General features: G+C 43.0%; 1 protein-coding gene across 1 annotated transcript in view; it reads right to left on the bottom strand.

Annotated features, from left to right (window-relative positions):
* Positions 1-20,000, bottom strand: part of LOC149464490 (vasoactive intestinal polypeptide receptor-like) — a 99,177-nt gene that overhangs the window by 71,513 nt on the left and 7,664 nt on the right. The window contains exons 2-3 of the mRNA XM_089674462.1: positions 3,493-3,607; positions 1,324-1,431 (exon numbers count right to left, since the gene is read on the bottom strand). Of these exons, the coding sequence (XP_089530588.1) occupies positions 1,324-1,431; positions 3,493-3,607 (223 nt within the window). The remainder of the gene's footprint in view (positions 1-1,323; positions 1,432-3,492; positions 3,608-20,000) is intronic.

Raw genomic sequence — 20,000 nt, 5'->3', positions numbered from 1 at the left:
TGTTTGCAAAGGAAGAGTGGTCCAAAATTCCGGGTGAGAGGTGTCAGAAGCTTATTGATGGTTATAGGAAGCGACTGATTTCAGTTATGTTTTCCAAAGGGTGTGCAACCAAATATTAAGTTAAGGGTGCCAATACTTTTGTCCAGCCCATTTTTGGGGTTTTGTGTGACATTATGTCATATTTGCTTTTCTGCCTCTGTTTTATATTTGTTCCAATACATACAAAGGGAATAAACATGTGTATAGCAAAACATGTGTTAATGCAATACCTTTTTTGTGTGAAATACTTGATTTTCAGGAAAAATATCAAGGGTGCCAACAATTTCGGCCATGACTGTATATAGATATATTTATTGAAATATATTTTGAAATATATTGAATATGGCCACAATTGTAGCATTTCAAATATATGGCAATATATTTGGGAATTATATTTTTAAAATATATTTTTCTTCCATATGGGTATCTACACAATCTTGCTGTCAATCAATATGCTATTATTGTTTTTACTTCACAAGACGTTGAATGGGGTGGGGGGGCAAATTTGGTCTTTCAGAGGGGCCCATTGAAGGCTTTGCCCATCACTGTGTGAGTAGTTTCCAGCCAATCCCCCTAATAAATTTCATACTGACCAAGGTCCTTAAGTGGTTAATTCTTTGTGTTTTAATGTAAGGCTGATTTTCCCAACATTTCGGGTTCTCTGGTTGTCACATTTTTCTGAGCAACTGCTAAGAACACTAACTGTACTGGTACATCTAAAATTGACAGAGATCTGTCAATTATCATATTCATCTGTTACTTTGGCATTTAATAATGACTCAGAATGGGATTTAGCAACTATTAAAATTTCACTCTTTTAATCTATAATAAGAAGCTAAAATATCAAACATTGTCCTCAAAGTGAGTTCTCCACAACTCTCATACAAGAATACAAGACACCCCCCCCCCCCCCATCCCTTTGATTGACATTGACAGGCACAGAGAATCTGCTCTATTTGCATTTTCTCCACTGGCATGGCCCCATCAAACAACCTTCAGCTTTATCTTCCATAGGCGTTTGCAGGTAGGTGAACACCTTTGTCCAGCTTCACTATTTACTTGGTGTACTGCATGGGAGTGATGATTGTAGCCGGGCCCCCTGCGCATCCACCTGTCTAGGTTCCCTGATAGATGAACCAGCAATGGTAGACTTTCTGGAAGTTCTAAGTAATAAATACCTTTTTTTTAGATCTTGTATAAAAATTATGTATAAATTACCATGATTATAATTATTAGTAAAATTGCAAGAGAGCTTGGACCTTAGAAGACAAGCTGGATCCTTACCTTCTGTCTTAAGAAACATCTGAAGACTCTCCGGACAGTGTACAGTCACCGTCTGTCCCACCGTGGCCGCATTCCAGCAGTTGACACCATCCCACTCAGTGGGACACCCTGCAAAGAAGGGAAAAAAAATCTATAGTACAAGTGAAAGGACCATTAAGCTTGCCTTTCAAAGGTTCTTTGTCGCCTCATCTGTATGTTTCTAATTTATAGACATTGAAAAAATACAGGAATCACAGAATCAATAACCAATTTACCCCATGCCATGTAATTTAACAGGAAATTATCAGGCCTTTGGCCACTATTCATTGTGCAACTAACCCAAGAAGGCATTTAACAGCATGGGGTGATAGATCAGACAAAGAGTAACTGTAACTTGCTGTTTAATTAACACATGCAAAGTTAGAAGAAATAATGCAAAACAGGTTCTGGATGGCAAAGAGCATGCAAGCATTGCAAAATGCTTCGAAACAGATTATGAAAGCTGCAAAGACTTCAATGCATCAGTCTCAATCCTGCTCTATAAAAACAAAGAGTATAGCTGAGCACCACTACTTCAGTAAAACAGTTGAAAACAAAAATACCTACTTGTGATTATCCTAAAGCAACATCCCTCTCCATGAAGTCCAAGGTATCTCTGGTAACACAGGTGAACAGCTGGAGGGTTTCAAGGCCCAAATAGCAAAGGACCACGCCAATGGAATTTGGAGTACTCTGATAGCAATCAGGGAGGGGCCCCCAAAAGGATCTGGGTCTTTTGGAGAAACTGCAAGCTATTGGGCTCCTGCCCTTTGGTTTGTTTTACCTGCCCATTGGTGTGGAGCTAAGAGGGGGAGTTATATATAATGTGTGAGTAGATCTATAAAGGGCTGTAACCCCCTCTTGCAGGTATTAGGGGTTTTGGGACAAGTTAGATCAAGATGAAGAATAGTCTGGACCTCTTTGGAGGGGCACATGTGGCAAGGCCTATGGCCTGATAAGGCAAACCATAACCATGCTTTTGAAAAACTAAAGAGGCGCAGCAGTAGCTTATCCTCCATAACCGCCCAAGGACTGGACAGGCTGTAAAATGTTAGCCTTTCCATAGATATGGACTTTTTCACTTCTTTGGGACTCATACCATGAGAGGTTGAAGGAACTGTATTGATATTGTACGACCAGGGGCGGACTGACCATTTGGAAACTCCGCATTGCCCGAGGGCCCAGGGTCAGTAGGGGGCCCCATGAGATGCCCTTGGTACCTTTTTCATAGGCTTTTTTGAGTTTGAGCAAGGACACAGGGGCCCCATGATCCCCTATTGCCAGGGGGCCCCATGAGTTGTCATGCCTATGGAAGATAAAAAAAAAGTTTTATCTTTCTCAAATAAATGCTAACAAATTCACGTGGGTGCAGTGTTGCATGACCGCACAATTGTCATTCAAAGTGTGATAGCACTGAAAGCTGAAAATTGGCCTGGGCAGGAAGGGGGAGAAAGTGTCCGGACTTGAAGTGGTTAAATGCAAAATGCATTTAAAATGAAAACAAAAAAAAGGATTTCTTTTTAAATGCGAGCAGTGCCTGAACTTGTCATGGTATCAACCTTGTTAAATCCACAGCACAGGAAAGCTCAGACTGAAAGAGGGAGAAGCAGAGGAAGGAGCCAATCAGTTGTTCTATAGTGCTCATGTAATAACAAAGGAGACATGCTGATTGGAAAGAAGATGACCTCATCAGTCTTCTGCTTCTTTTTTTACTGTGCGGTCACAGACTGGGGGAGGGACAAGACCTGTAAATGAATCGCAGCCAGGGGCGGACTGACCATTTGGAAACTCGGGCACTGCCCGAGGGCCAGGGGTCAGTAGGGGGCCCCATGAGATTACCCCAGTACCTTTTTCATAGGCTTTTTTGAGACCCCATGATCCCCTATTGCCCGGGGGCCCCATGAGTTGTCAGTCTGCCCCTGATCGCAGCAGAGACAAATCAGGTCTCCTGTCTGGTCAGACAGGGCTGTGCTGTGTGGCAAGGCTGTGTAATTCTCAGGATAGGTAGAATTATAAAATATCTGGCTAATAGTAATAACAATTAAACAAAATAAAAACAATTAATGTTTTTTTTCATAGTATTTCTGCTATATAACAACAAAAAAAAACAGCTAAAGCAACACAAAACCTTTGCTGTCCCTTCCCACTCACCTCCATTTGATGAATTCAGAAATGTCTGATTTTCTTTTTTTATCTTATTGAAACATTCCGCTTCTTGTTCAAGGACCTGAAGAACGAGAGCACATTCCGGATGGATGCAGCGGACCTGAGATGGAGATTAAAAAAAAAACAGATAAGTTTGCAATAGACTATCTTCTGTACAGTGGAACTTCCAACTTTTGCTGAAGATAAATTAGGGCAAGCTTTTCTTTACTGCTGTCCAAAAAACATTTGTGCCATTTAGTTTCCATGTACAAACACCTACCTGATAATCACAGACTAGGAAAAGGTGGGATCTGAGAGAGGCTGTGGGCTGCTGACAGTGTATGCAGAGCCCGACTCTCTTTCCCGGGGATGTCCGGAGCTATGGAGGTGAGTGTCTTCTCTCTCTCGATTGGGGGGATGGTGGTAGTGGAAAGCTCTCCACGCCAATTTTGGTGTTGCCTAGGGTAGCACAAAACGTAAACACACCACTGGATGCGCCCACAGATTTTGGTGGCTTGTCACCTGATTACACCTCCGAAGATGGCCACCAGAGTTACATGGGGTGGCAGCATCCAACTTCTCCAATGACCCAGGAAACCATAGAGAAACATTGTTCCTCTTGACTTCCTCTCGCTCTGCAATGCTTGCTGCCGTTAAGCGTCACCTGCAGTGGAAAAAGTAAACTGCACCTGCCTACATATACCCTCCCTGCATGACCTCCTAGGGTACTTTGCTTGTGATGTTCCCACAGATTTTGGTGGCTTGTCACCTGATTACACCTCCTAAGATGGCCACCAGAGTTACATGGGGTGGCAGCATCCAACTTCTCCAATGACCCAGGAAACCATAGAGAAACATTGTTCCTCCCTGCATGACCTCCTAGGGTACTTTGCTTGTGATATGCCCAGAGATTTTGGTGGCTTGTCAACCTGATTACACCTCCCAAGATGGTAACCAGACTTACTTGGGGTGGCAGCATCCAACTTCTCTAATGACCCAGGAAACCATAGAGAAACATTGGTTCCTCTTGACTTCCTCTCTCTCTGCAACGTTTGCTGCCGTTGAGTGCCACCTGCAGTGGAAAAAGTAAACTGCACCTGCCTACATATGCCCTCCCTGCATGACCTTCTAGGATACTTTGCTTGTGATGCGCCCACAGATTTTGGTGGCTTGTCACCTGATTACATCTCCCAAGATGGCCACCAGAGTTACATGGGGTGGCAGCATCCAACTTCTCCAATGACCCAGGAAACCATAGAGAAACATTGTTCCTCTTGACCTCCTCTCCCTCTGCAATGCTTGCTGCCGTTGAGTGCCACCTGCAGTGGAAAAAGTAAACTGCACCAGCATATATATGCCCTCCCTGCATGACCTCCTAGGGTACTTTGCTCGTGATATGCCCACAGATTTTGGTGGCTTGTCACCTGATTACACCTCCAAAGATGGCCACCAGAGTTACATGGGGTGGCAGCATCCAACATCTCCAATGACCCAGGAAACCATAGAGAAACATTGTTCCTCCCTGCATGACCTCCTAGTGTACTTTGCTTGTGATGTGCCCACAGATTTTGGTGGCTTGTCACCTGATTACACCTCCCAAGATGGTAACCAGACTTACTTGGGGTGGCAGCTTCCAACTTCTCCACTGACGCAGGAAACCATAGAGAAACACTGTTCCTCTTGACTTCCTCTCCCTCCGCAATGCTTGCTGCCATTGAGTGCCACCTGCAGTGGAAAAAGTAAACTGCACCAGCCTACATATGCCCTCCCTGCATGACCTCCTAGGGTACTTTGCTCGTGATGTGCCCACAGATTTTGGTGGCTTGTCACCTGATTATACTTCCCAAGATGGCCACCAGAGTTACATGGGTTGGCAGCATCCAACTTCTCCAATGACCCAGGAAACCATAGAGAAACATTGTTCCTCCGTGCATGACCTCCTAGGGTACTTTGCTTGTGATGTGCCCACAGATTTTGGTGGCTTGTCACCTGATTACACCTCCCAAGATGGTAACCAGACTTACTTGGGGTGGCAGCTTCCAACTTCTCCAATGACGCAGGAAACCATAGAGAAACATTGTTCCTCTTGACTTCCTCTCCCTCTGCAATGCTTGCTGCCATTGAGTGCCACCTGCAGTGGAAAAAGTAAACTGCACCAGCATATATATGCCCTCCCTGCATGACCTCCTAGGGTAGTTTGCTTGTGAAGTGCCCACAGATTTTGGTGGCTTGTCACCTGATTACACCTCTCAAGATGGCCACCAGAGTTACATGGGGTGGCAGCATCCAACTTCTCCAATGACCCAGGAAACCATAGAGAAACATTGTTCCACTTGACTTCCTCTCCCTCTGCAATGCTTGCTGCAGTGGAGCACCACCTGCAGTGGAAAAAGTAAACTGCACCTGCCTACATATACCCTCCCTACATGACATCCTGGGGTACTTTGCTCGTGATGCGCCCACAGATTTTGGTGGCTTGTCACCTGATTACACCTCCCAAGATGGTAACCAGACTTACTTGGGGTGGCAGCTTCCAACTTCTCCAATGACGCAGGAAACCATAGAGAAACATTGTTCCTCTTGACTTCCTCTCCCTCTGCAATGCTTGCTGCCATTGAGTGCCACCTGCAGTGGAAAAAGTAAACTGCACCAGCATATATATGCCCTCCCTGCATGACCTCCTAGGGTAGTTTGCTTGTGAAGTGCCCACAGATTTTGGTGGCTTGTCACCTGATTACACCTCCCAAGATGGCCACCAGAGTTACATGGGGTGGCAGCATCCAACTTCTCCAATGACCCAGGAAACCATAGAGAAACATTGTTCCTCCCTGCATGACCTCCTAGGGTACTTTGATTGTGATGCACCCACAGATTTTGGTGACTTGTCACCTGATTACACCTCTTATAACATAAATGAGGATAGTTTCACATGTTCTCTTAAGGTGATTGTAGCCGTATTTGTGCACTTGCGACAGAAACAATTGAGTACTGTCCGTGATACTTTTTTTATTTGCACCTAACATACAATTTTGAGGACAAGCTTTCGGGGAGTGTCCCCTTCTTCAAGGGGACTGCTTGGACCTTGAAGAAGGGAACTTCTTCAAGGGGACTGCTTGGACCTTGAAGAAGGGGACTTCTTCAAGGGGACTGCTTGGACCTTGAAGAAGGGGACTTCTTCAAGGGAACTGCTTGGACCTTGAAGAAGGGGACTTCTTCAAGGGGACTGCTTGGACCTTGAAGAAGGGGACACTCCCTGAAAGCTTGTCCTCAAAATTGTATGTTAGGTGCAAATAAAAAAAGTATCACGGACAGTACTCAATTGTTTCTGACATTTTCTCTTAGAAACATGACATGTGATAGAATAAAGAACAAAAGCAACCTGCCCTAGACCTCTTCTGAGGTTGTTTTTCCTACAAAAGCTGATTTGGACGATAAAATGAAAAGAAGCGCTGTCTTGTCAGACTGCTACCGCTGTCCTGTGTGGGCGGCATATCGTACAGAGTATACTTATGGGATATATGGTATTGTCATATAAATAAGTCAAGATGCGCAAATTACAGGATCTAACTACGCTGTCACGAGCACAGTGATCGTAATTAGTGCATGCAATGCCTGCAGTTAGATCTGAGCGTGATGTCACAGAAAACTCCAGCAATCATTTCACCATACTATCAGGTAATGTTGTAGCTTTGGAGGGATTATCATAAAAGGACTGACAGGTGATTGATAGACTCCCAACCTGCATTATAATAATGGGTCTGCCCTAGATTTGTTTTAATCTAATTACCGAAGAACTGCATGCAAATGAAGAGGCTCCAGGAGGCAACCTCAGCGCGCCGGTGGAAATACAGATGTGGCAATTAACAGAGATGAACACATTAAAAATGTGATTACCTGAGTTTGGTTTTTGATGTATTCTTGTGTTCTGCATCAGATTGCTGCTTATGATAAAAACCCAAGGGCTGCGTTCAGGATTCACAAGGATGTTGGTATAAACTCTTAAAGACCAAGCCTTTTCTGACACTTCTTGTTTTACATGTGAAAAAAATCAATATTTTTTGCTAGAAAATTACTTAGAACCCCTAAATATTATATATTTTTAAAGCAGAATAAAATGGCGGGTGTTGCAATTTTTAATGTCATATGGTATTTGCATAGCTGTTTTTCAAATGCTTTTTTTTTTAAATACAATTTTTGGAATTTTAATCACTTGCCGACCGCAGATAGCCGAATGACAGGTTCACCGCGGCCAGCCAGTTCTGGGAGGGCGTCATATGACGTCCTCCCAGAATGCTCCCCAGGGGGTGCGCACCCTGCAATCTCCGTGATCGCTGTGTCCTATGGACACAGCTGATCACGTGATGTGGTAAAAGGCCAATCACAGCGGCCTTTTACCACGTGATCAGTCGTGTCCATTGACACAGCAGATCACCAGTAAATGCAGTTGCCAGTTATCAGCTGAACTTTCCTCAAGCTGTCACAGCGTGAGGAAAGAACTGCCGATAACCGGCAATTGTCAGGGATCGGCACCGATCATCAGGGCACTGATGATCAGTGCCCAGCAGTGTCACCCATTACTGCTGCCCAGGAGCGGACTGACAACTCATGGAGCCCCTGGGCAATAGAGGATCATGGGGCCCCTGTGTCCTTGCCCAGACTCAAAACACACCCAAAAAAGCCTATAAAAAGGTACCAGGGGCATTTCATGGGGCCCCCTACTGACTCCAGGCCCTCGGGAAGTGCCAGAGTGCTAGAATGGTCAGTCCACCCCTGCTGCTGCCCACCTGTGTCCAGCAGTGCCACCCACCTGTGCCCATCAGTGCCACCCACCTGTGTCCAACAGAGCCGCCCATCAGTGCCCAACAGAGCCGCCCATCAGTGCCCAGCAGTGCCACCCATCAGTGCCCAGCAGTGCCAACCATCAGTGCTGCCCAGCACTTCCAATCCCAACAATGTTAAATCCCAACAATGGCACCACCTGCATGGAGTTTGCATGTTCTCCTTTTGGTTGTGTGGGTTTCCTCCGGGTACTCTGGTTTCCTCCCACATTCCAAAGACATGCTGGCAGGTTAATTGGCTCATGTCTAAATTGGCCCTAGTATGTGTATGTATGAATGAGAGTTAGGGACCTTAGACTGTACACCCCTCGAGGGTTAGGGACTGATGTGAATGTTTAATATATATATGTACAGCTCTGCGTAAATTGACAACACTATATAAGTACCTGTAATAAATACATAATCTCTCCTTTGCCCTTCACAGCATCTGATCACACCAAGACTGGTGTGATCATATGCTTTCTCAATGTAAAAATGGTGTTGCTTACATCCGGTGAAACCAGAGGTGATGAATGCTCCTTATGATCTCATTTCTGATCCAGGGGGGAAAATGAAAAGAAGATGACTGAAGAAGGCTTAGCTGTAAGTATGTCACTAAATATAATATTGTACATTATTTGTTAATCCCATAAAAGGAGGGAAATATTTACATATATATATATATATATATATATATATATATATATACACACACACAGTATATACAGGCATACCTCGGTTTACGAACGTCGGTTAATGTAATTTTCGGTTTACGATTGAAAATCCATTGAAAATAATGCCTCGGCTACAAATTTTTTATGCAATATGAATGAATTAATTTGTTTTCAATGCATGTATGACTTTTTTTTTAATCATGTCCCTGTACAGTATTTATGCCTTTAAAGTGCCTTCTAAAGAGTTTTGAACAGATAAGACTTTTTTACTTTTTTCTGACCTCCGGACCAGATTAATTGGCTTTCAATGCATTTACAAATTTTTTTTAAATCATGTCCCTTTATCCCTTTAAAGTTCACTTTATAAACAGTTTTGAACAGATAAAACTTTTTTTGACTTTTTTCTGACCTCCTGAAAGGATTTATTGGTTTTCAATGCATTTATGAATTCATTTTTAATCATGTCCCTGTACAGTATTTATGCCTTTAAAGTGCACTTTATAAAGAGTTTTGAACAGATAAAACTTTTTCTCACTTTTTTCTGACCTCCTGAATGGATTTATTGGTTTTCAATGCATTTATGAATTCATTTTTAATCATGTCCCTGTACAGTATTTATGCCTTTAAAGTGCACTTTATAAAGAGTTTTGAACAGATAAGACTTTTGTTTACTTTTTCCTGACCTCCGGAACGGATTAATTGGTTTCCAATGCATTTACAAATTAATTTATTTTTAATCATTTCCCTGTACAGTATTTATGCTTTTAAAGTGCACTTTAAAAAAGAGTTTTCAACAGATAAAACCATTTTTGACTTTTTTCTGACCTCTGGAACAGAATCATGTCCCTGTACAGTATTTATGCCTTTAAAGTGCACTTTATAAACAGTTTTGAACAGATAAAACTTTTTTTGACTTTTTTCTGACCTCCTGAACGGATTTATTGGTTTTCAATGCATTTACGAATTCATTTTTAATCATGTCCCTGTACAGTATTTATGCCTTTAAAGTGCACTTTATAAAGGGTTTTGAACAGGTAAGACTTTTGTTTACTTTTTCCTGACCTCCGGAACGGATGAATTGGTTTCCATGCATTTACAAATTCATTTATTTTTAATCATGTCCCTGTACAGTATTTATGCTTTTAAAGTGCACTTTATAAAGAGTTTTCAACAGATAAAACTTTTTTTGACTTTTTTCTGACCTCTGGAACGGATGAATTGGTTTTCAATGCATTCTTATGGGAAACCGCAATTCGGTTTACACATTTTTCGCAATCCGAAAAGTCCCGCGGAATGCATTAAATTCATAAACCATGGTACGCCTGTATATATATATATATATTGCAAGAAAAAGTATGTGAACCCCTTGGGATTACGTGGAGTTTTGCATGAATTGGGCATAAAATGTGCTCTGAACGTCATCTAAGTCACAACAAAAGAAGAACACAGTCTGCTGAACATAATACTACACAAACATTAGATGTTGCCATGGTTTAATTGCACATAACATGTAAACATTCACAGTGCAGGGAGGAAAAAGTATGTGAACCTTTGGACTTAATAACTGGTTGGCCCTCCTTTGGCAGCAATAACCTCAACCAAACGTTTCCTGTAGTTGCAGATCAGACCTGCACAACGATCTGGAGTCATTTTGGGCCACTCCTCTTCACAAAACGGTTTCAGTGTAGCAATATTCTTGGGATTTCTGGTGTGAATCGCTCTCTTAAGGTCATGCCACAGCATTTCAATCGGGTTGAGGTCAGGACTCTGACTGGGCCACTCCAGAAGGCGTATTCTGTGCTGTTGCAGCCATTGTTTTGTTAAATTACTTTGCTTTGGGTCATTGTCCTGTTGCATCACCCATCCTCTGCGGAGCTTCAGTTGGCGGACAGATGGTCGTACGTTTTCCTGCAAAATGTCTTGATAAACTCTGGAATTCATTTTCCCATCAATGACAACAATCTGTCCAGGCCCTGAGGCAGCAAAGCAGCCCCAAACCATGATGCTCCCTCCGCCATGTTTTACAGTGGGGATGAGGTTTTGATGTTGGTGTGCTGTGCCTTTTTTTCTCTCCACACATAGTGTTGTGTGTTCTTCCCAAACAACTCAATCTTGGTTTCATCTGTCCACAGTATATTTTGCCAGTAGTGCTGTGGAACATCCAGGTGCTCTTTTGCAAACTTCAAATGTGCTGCAATATTCTTTTTGGACAGCAATGGCTTCCTCCGTGGTGTCCTCCCATGTACTCCATTCTTGTTTAATGTTTTCCTTATTGTAGAAGTGTCAACAAAAATGTTAGCATGTGCCAGAGATTTCTGTAGGTCTTTAGCTGACTCTCTGGGATTCTTCTTTACCTCATGCAGCATTCTGCGCTGTGCTCTTGCAGTCATTTTTACAGGACGACCACGCCTAGGGAGAGTAGCAACAGTGCTAAACTTTCTCCATTTGTAGACAGTCTGTCTTACCGTGGACACATGAACATCAAGACTTTTGGAGATACTTTTGTAACCCTTTCCAGCTTCATGCAAGTCAACAATTCTTGATCGTAGGTCTTCTGAGAGCTCTTTTCTGCGAGGCATGGTTCACATCAGACAGTGCTTCTTGAAACCAGTAAACCCAAAACAGGTGTGTGTTTTTTAAGGACAGGACAGCTGTCAGCAACACATCCAATATCATCACACTGATTGGAGTCAAGGTTGGCTCACTCCTGGCTCCAATTAGCTCTTGGAGAAGTCATTAGGCTAGGGCCTCACATACTTTTACCTCCCTGCACTGTGAATGTTTACATGTTATGTGCAATTAAACCACGGCAACATCTAATGTTTGTGTAGTATTATGTTCAGCAGACTGTGTTCTTCTATAGTTGTGACTTAGATGACGTTCAGAGCACATTTTATGCCCAATTCATGCAAAACTCCACGTAATCCCAAGGGGTTCACATACTTTTTCTTGCAACTGTATATATATATTTTTATATCTTTGCACATATATCATCTGTAGACTATACTTGCAACAGTCATTCAGTGCTTCCCTGAAATATGATTGTAGTCCATGAGTGGGGAAATATATTTTATTGATATGTCTGTCAAGGAAGAATCATGTTTTAGTTCCATGTGGGATTCTGTACAGCAGTAGATGAGTTGTGAGGGGGCTAATCCTTGCCCATAAGGGCGGTGGTCAGGCAACCCCATATGACAATGGCCATGTCCCTCTTACATTATATAAATATAAACACTCAGTATAGACTTCTATGGCTCTAAGGAAAAAGCAAGGCCTTGAAACGCGTCAGCCGGTTGGATCTTTGTATATTCCACCATGTGATGAAATGTATTGTGGGTTGGAATTTGCTGTTGCATTGTGACAAGCTGATGTACATCTGCTGGTTTGTAAGTATAATACCACTTTTTTATCAATAAAGTCAAGTTTTGAAGATAATTCACTAGACTGGTGCACCTTCTGTTCTATTTTATGTTTCTATCGCTAGTCAAGTGCATATACTTAGGATCGCACTAGCTGTTGCAGACTGTGTGATCTGAGCCAAAAAAAGGTTTCTCAAACAAAGTAAATTTCCAGTATCATTGAGGAAAAAAAATCCTCTATATTGAATTATATACATTGCAAGGCTTTTAAGGCTTGGTTCACATATGCATTTTGCGCTTGATGCTTTCTTCAGTACTTTTTGCAGTTTGTTTCTGCGTTTATATACACACGTTTTTGATTAATTTTTACCACGTTTTGCGTTTTGTTCGGCTTTTTTTTTTTTGTTAAAGTGTAATTTTTTTTTCTGGGTAGAATAAAAATGCAAAACGTGGCAAAAACGCAACAAAAAACATGCATTTCAGCAGGGTCTCCATTGAACTCTATTGTAGCAAAAACGCTGCTTTTTGTTTTGAAAAAAGTCCATGACTCTTTCCAAAAACGCAGCAGATCAAAAAAGCATAGATGTGAAAATGTTCCATAGGAAAACATGTTAAATGGACTGTAGTGTGTTTCTGCAAAAAGCACTAAAAAATGCATTAGTGTGCACGGAGTCTCAATTTTTTTAACTCTTACCTGCTTCTGCTCTGTATATACATGGATAGGTCATCCAACTAGTTTTTGCAAACCCAAGGAAGGGGGGGGGGGTAGTGCTAAATGGGAGGGTCTGCATGATTTGATCACACGGTCAATCTCAGTGTTATAGTAAAAGAAAATCCATTGTGAAAAGCCAATTACATACACCGGAAATGAGATTTCCAAAGCGTTCTGTAAAGAAATGGTGTACAGGACCTCTTCAGTGTTTGCATTGTTACAAGGAAAAAATATTTTACTTATTTAGTGCTTACAGAATATTGTATCTGGCTTCATTTCAAAATAGAAAAGTATTTTATATATATAGAGATAGACATATAGATATACATATATATATATAGAGATATAGAATTTATTTTTCTTTTTATTATTATTTATTTTTATTTATATATATATATATCTATATATGTATATCTATATATGTATATCTATATATGTATATATATATATATATATATATATATATATATATATATATATATATATATATATTGTGACAGTGTGGCGATCTGTCACCCTGGATTCTCAACAAGGCAGGTTGAGGGGCTCCAGGGTAAAGGTTTGATATGGAGGAAAGTGGCTTTTCATTTTCCTCCTTTGTTTGTAAGGTCCATTTTGGGATCTGGAGCCTGGAGATTTCAAAGAGTTCTGGGAGGGATGAAATCTCCAATCCTGGGACCAGGTTTTGGGAATGGCCAGGAGACTGATTGCACAGGTGTGTGCAGGCCTCTTCATAGAGTCAGGACCAGGGTTCTGGGCTCCACCCTGGCAGCTAGGAGTCAGGAGGGCTCCACCCCGGCAGATGGGAGGTCTCTGCCTTGGAGTCAGGTGGAAGCCAGACTAGCTGTGTGCTAGTGGCTATAATTTGGGAAGAGTCTGCAGGAGACAGACATTGAACTGTGTGTAAGCCAGGAGGCTGAATCTTTGTTTTGTTGGTGGATACCCCTGTGTGGGAAGCATTATGTTATGGGACATTTTCATTTAAATAAAAGTGGGCTAAAAAGGCCCTTGAAAAAGAAAGCGAGTAGCTGTTTGCATTTAAAAGCTCTACCACGTTGAAGCGAGTTCCCACATATGGTGGAGAATGCGGGCAGAATTGGAGATCTCAGCGATTTGAAGTAAGTTCATCAGTTATATGAACTGTGTTTGGTGCATAAGTCTGCACTATCTGTGTGTGTGCAGGTGAGGAGAACCTGCTAGAGAAAAGGACTTTGCCTTAAAGAGACAGTGTTCCATGGTGTTGCTGAACTGTGTAACACACTGCTGTGTGCGTGACTGCAAAGATGGGGCGGTTAAAGCAGAAAAAGGAGGCAATGTTTGCTGAGATGAGAGAGAGAGCCCTGTGGCTAGGGGGTTATATACCGCATGCCCCAGCCAAGCCGGGAAATGCAGATGTGGGTGAATCTGCTGTGGACTGGTGCAAGCGGCACCTGGCAGCGTTGAATCAACCTAAAGAGGAAAGCAAGCCAACCTTCAGTGCAAGGAGACAGCTGCAGGATGTCTGTACCTGGGAGAGGGGTGTTGTCACCCAACGCTGCTGCAGTTAAACCAGTAGCTGTTGTGAAAAATCTGAATGTGTCACGGCTTGAGAGAGGGTCCAGCAGAGAGAAGCCTATGCTATGTGCAAGGAGAGGAGCTGACCAGAGGCCAGGACCAAGAGTGAAGGCCCATAGCAACACAGAGGAGGCCAGTCGGGCTGTCTGTGTACGGGGGGCCATGTCGTACAAGGATCATGACAACTGGTATCAGGAGGAGCCAATACAGCGTGTTGGAAAGAGCCAGCAAAAATCTGCTTGGAGAGTGCAATCTCCCATGGCGACCGGAGAAAAAGTAGTGCCTGGAAGGAGGAGCCGCATTGGAGATGTGGCTCAGTATCCCAATAAAGAAAAGTGTGGAAATGTACCATGCCTGGAATGTGGTCAGTGGGGGCATGGGATCTTTTCCTGTCCCAGACTCTGGAATACCGCTGATACTGGGCAAATGTCTACAACATCAAGCCCAGATTCTTGTTTGAAAATGTTGGCGGCCGCCTCTGGCAACAGGAGGGAGGACGTTTCTGTTGGGCCTGCAGGGGGTGCCAGAGAGTCCATGGAGCCTATGAGGGCGTCTGTTACTTCACCTTGGGGCAAGGGAAAAGTTGCCAAGGAAAGTACAGTTGAGGATGCGTTTATGAGACGACGCACTCAAATGAAGATGGCGACACCTACTACTGTGGTGGGTAAGACTGTGTGTGATAAAACCATGGCTGGGACTGTCATGTTGAGAAGGACTGGTTATGAGACTGTCCATTCTGATGTAGGGGTGACCCCAGTTAGTTGGGTCACTGAATGTGCTTTTGAGAATGACTTTTCCCTGTGCAGTGCCTTGTACAGTGGGGAGTTAGGGGTTAAAGTAAAACCTGTGCCTGGTTCTCAAAAAGAAAGTGATGTCACTAATGTGTGCCAGTCACAGGTTGGTAGTGGGATAGTACAGCCCACAAGAGCTACAAATGCTGATAATGTTGTTGATGATGTGAAATGTTCTGTTGGGAAAACCCTGAGCTCTTGCAGTGCAAAAGCTGTAATTAAAGATGGGTCATTTCCCATAGCAACTGGTGGTAAGACAGCACAGGTGTCCTTAGACATCTCCAGGGGTCTCTGTGTATTGGAGCCGGAGGTTGCCTGGGACAACTGCGATGTCACTCTGGTGGAGCAGAGTGGAACTGCACCTTGTAATAGGAGTGTGTTGGTGCAGCCTAATACTGAAAGTGTTCAGGTGAACAGCAGGTTAATGCAGCCTGGCAAAAATGCAAATATGTGGGTAGTTCAGGAAGCACCACCAGAGCAAAGTGGTGGATGTGAGGTATTGCAACCTGCAGTTGGAAACCAGGTGTTACCCAAGTCTGATGTGATCCAGAGTGATTTGTGCAAGGGATCTACAACTAAGCCCGTCTATTCTTATGTGTCTCCTTGGGCGGATGGATCGGTACTGAGGAGCACTGGCGAATTGAGCACATATACAATGGACTGGGATAGTTGGGGTAAAAGGCTAATCTCGTTGTTAGATGAGGCTTTTATGCAAAAAAATGTGGACACTGTTTCTGCTGTGCCAGCAGGAGGGTCTATAGAACAGCCTATAGATAAGGGCGTGTATACAGCAGAGACTTTGTCTGTGACCCACAAAAGTGATGTTGGCATGGAGTGTCAAAATGATGTTGTCACTGGGAATGATCAGGGGCAGCTTGTGGATACTGAGTCTGAGACGTTGAGAGTGAGCCCAGCACATGGCAGCGCTCTGGTGGAGCACCAGGCTGTGGTTATCTCCAGCATGGAGGAGGTCACTTTAAAAATTTCAACTTCTCAAGTCTCAGCAGGTGATTCTCTCAGCGTTCCCAGTGCCCTAAAGATGGTCAGGAAGGTCTTAGGTTTAGAGTCAAGTGGTTGGGTTGTAACCAAACTATTAAAGGAGATGCTTGAACTTTGGAATGTACAACCAATGTATACTGGGGTGTCTCCTCCACAGTTGGATGGTCTGGTACTGCGGAGTACCACTAGGTGGAGCGCCGAACGGCTGGCTGTACAGATCAAACGGGAACAAGAAAGTGGTTTATTTCTGAATTTGTTGATGGTGTTAAAAGTGGTATCGGGGTATGCCGCTGGATTACCTGTAAATGTGATGGATGAGAAATGTTTTGGAGAAATGAAAAATGAGTCAAAGCTTTCACCTCCTAACAGCCAGGTGGGAAGCATTTCTGCTGCTATGGTCCAGGATGGTGCTGATCAGTTGTCAGTGAAGGGTGTGTTGACTGCACCAGTGGAAAAACCACATGAGATGGAAGGGCCGAGCATGGACCAGAGAACAGCAGAGATCCTGACCAGGGCTCAAACGGATATGCATAAAGAAATCGGGGTCATTGGGCCAAAAAGAGGTTTATGTAGCAGGTCTGATAAGACATCTGACATACAGGGAGAAATGGTATGTGAAAACTGGCAAAATAGATCAAAAGAGAGCTCATCTGTACCGGGTTTGGATACAGATCCAAGTGGTGTAGGAAAAGTTAAAATGGTTGGACAGCCGCCTGCAGATTGCATGACACCAGGTGAAGTGGCATTTTGTGAGGTTCATGTGGGTGATGGCTGCCCTATGGTGTGTGTGCCCTCTACAGACACTGTCCTAACAAATGCTGGAAAAGCTATTGAAAGGTGTAATACTGACTGGAATATAACCGTTCATGGTAAACTGAATGCTGTGGTAATGAGTCATGCAGGTTTGATAGCTAGAGGTACAAGAAATCAGGGGGGTGGTCCGGGTACAAATACAGTAGAAATAGTTCCCCTACAGCCTTGGGACAGGAATACTGAGAGAGGTATTAGGAAACCTGAGCACCTGAAGCAAAGGGACAGAAAGGTCGATAGAAAGGCCAGGGGGACCCCATTAGGATTTCAAGAGAGAAAGTGTTTATGGAAGTGCACCCGGAAAAAGAATAGGGAAGGTCTGAGTAGAGCCCATAGCAGAGTGACAATGGGGCTTGGGGAGAGACACCAAAGGAGTCATTGGGTAGAGTTCCCCTTTAGGAAAGGTATGGTCAGACCAGATTGGACCCCTGTAAGTGAGAGCTGGCACAGAGGTGCCAGAAGAGATAAGTTGTGTGTTCTGCCCCCTACGGGATCAAAACAAAGGGGGGGGATATGTGACAGTGTGGCGATCTGTCACCCTGGATTCTCAACAAGGCAGGTTGAGGGGCTCCAGGGTAAAGGTTTGATATGGAGGAAAGTGGCTTTTCATTTTCCTCCTTTGTTTGTAAGGTCCATTTTGGGATCTGGAGCCTGGAGATTTCAAAGAGATCTGGGAGGGATGAAATCTCCAATCCTGGGACCAGGTTTTGGGAATGGCCAGGAGACTGATTGCACAGGTGTGTGCAGGCCTCTTCATAGAGTCAGGACCAGGGTTCTGGGCTCCACCCCGGCAGCTAGGAGTCAGGAGGGCTCCACCCCGGCAGATGGGAGGTCTCTGCCTTGGAGTCAGGTGGAAGCCAGACTAGCTGTGTGCTAGTGGCTATAATTTGGGAAGAGTCTGCAGGACACAGACATTGAACTGTGTGTAAGCCAGGAGGCTGAATCTTTGTTTTGTTGGTGGATACCCCTGCGTGGGAAGCATTATGTTATGGGACATTTTCATTTAAATAAAAGTGGGCTAAAAAGGCCCTTGAAAAAGAAAGCGAGTAGCTGTTTGCGTTTAAAAGCTCTACCACGTTGAAGCGAGTTCCCACAATATATATATCTCTATATATATATATATATATATATATATATATATATATATATATATATATATATATATATATATATATCTATATCTGTATCTATCGATAGATAGATAGATAGATAGATAGATAGATAGATACAGATAGATAGATACAGATATATATATATATACAGATAGATATACAGATATATACATATATATCTATATATATATTGTATGTAGGTATAGAAATATATAAAAATATATCTAACATGTCAGTTTTCAACCACTTGCCTTACAGAGGATTTACCCCCCTTTCCTGACCAGGCCATTTTTTTGCGATATGGCGCTGTGTTACTTTAACTGACAATTGTGCGGTCATGCAACGCTACACCCAAATGAAATTTATGGCATTTTCCCCACAAATGGAACTTTCTTTCGGTGGTATTTGATCACCTCTGAGGTTTTTTTTTTTTTTGCGGTATAAACAAAAAAAACTGACAATTTAAAAAACAACAATATTTTTGACTTTTTGCTATAAAACATATCCAATAAAAAAAAAATAAAAAAAATGTCTTTAGAAATGTGTGCAAAAATGTATTATGCTATAGGTCTTTGATAAAAAAAGAAAATCCCAGTATATGTATATTACTTGGTTTACGTGAAAGTTATAGCATCTACAAATGATGTTATATATATTTTTTTACTAGGAATAGCGGCAATCAGCGACTTATAGCGGAATTGTGGCTGGCATTCTGACATGGGGGGTACCGAGTAACTGCCACTGACATCCTCAGTGACACTGATACAGTGATCAGTGCTAATAAAAAGCACTGACACTGTACTAATGACACTGGGCAGGAAGGGGTTAACATCTGGGGCGATCAAAGGGTTAACTGTGTGATAGGGGGTGTTTTTATTGTGCTGTTTTACTAAGGAGACCTGCTGCTTTCTATCTCTCCGATGTGCAGAGATATAGAAAGCAGCACGTCTAAGCTGACAGGAGAGAGATCTGTTTTGTTTACACACAGATCTCTCCCATCTCAGCTTCACCGACGATCACCAAGTCCCAGCTGAAAATAGCCCGGTGATTGACATCCTCAGAAGCCAACATCAGCGCGGGAAGGGTGGCATGCGCACGCGCGCGCCCCCTACCAAAACTGCATAATCACAAATATTTACAAGATTTTTTCTCAGTGAAGCTACCCTGTAGCAGTACAACTGCTATGGAGCGGCGGGCAAGTAGTTAAAGCTCAATTACAGGCATCAGATATTTACATGGGATGGAATTGGAGACATTTTACCTGCCAAATGATTTTTCTTTCTGTCCACCCAGTCCTAAGAATTACACAGCCCTGCCAGGCAGCAGAGCCAGCTTGGTGACATAGCTTTTCTCTAGTAGAGTTAAAGTAGTACTAAACCCTCAGTGGTTTTTAGTTTAACACTTTGAGCACAATAAAACAAAACTATGCTAAAATTCTTATTCCAGTACTAGCAGTTTACAGCTTTCAATGCTGCTGGCTCCTGCTCTCTCAGTGTTGCTTCCCTGAATTTCCAGGCTTCACAGACGGTGCAGTCTGGTCCCAGACTGTTAGGCCTCATGCACATTGGGCATTTTTACAGCAGCTGTTTTTGATGTCAGCGTTTTTTTGGCAGAGGCATTTTCCGGCTGAAAAAACCCCAGAGCTACTGCATTTGAAAAGGTGTTTTTCAGCTACAAAAATGCTCT

This window comes from Staurois parvus, unplaced genomic scaffold (assembly GCF_062004578.1).
Source record: "Staurois parvus isolate SC_StPar_1 unplaced genomic scaffold, SC_StPar_1.0 ptg000151l, whole genome shotgun sequence".
NCBI lineage: Eukaryota > Metazoa > Chordata > Amphibia > Anura > Ranidae > Staurois > Staurois parvus.
This window is presented reverse-complemented; position numbering and strand designations above follow the sequence as displayed.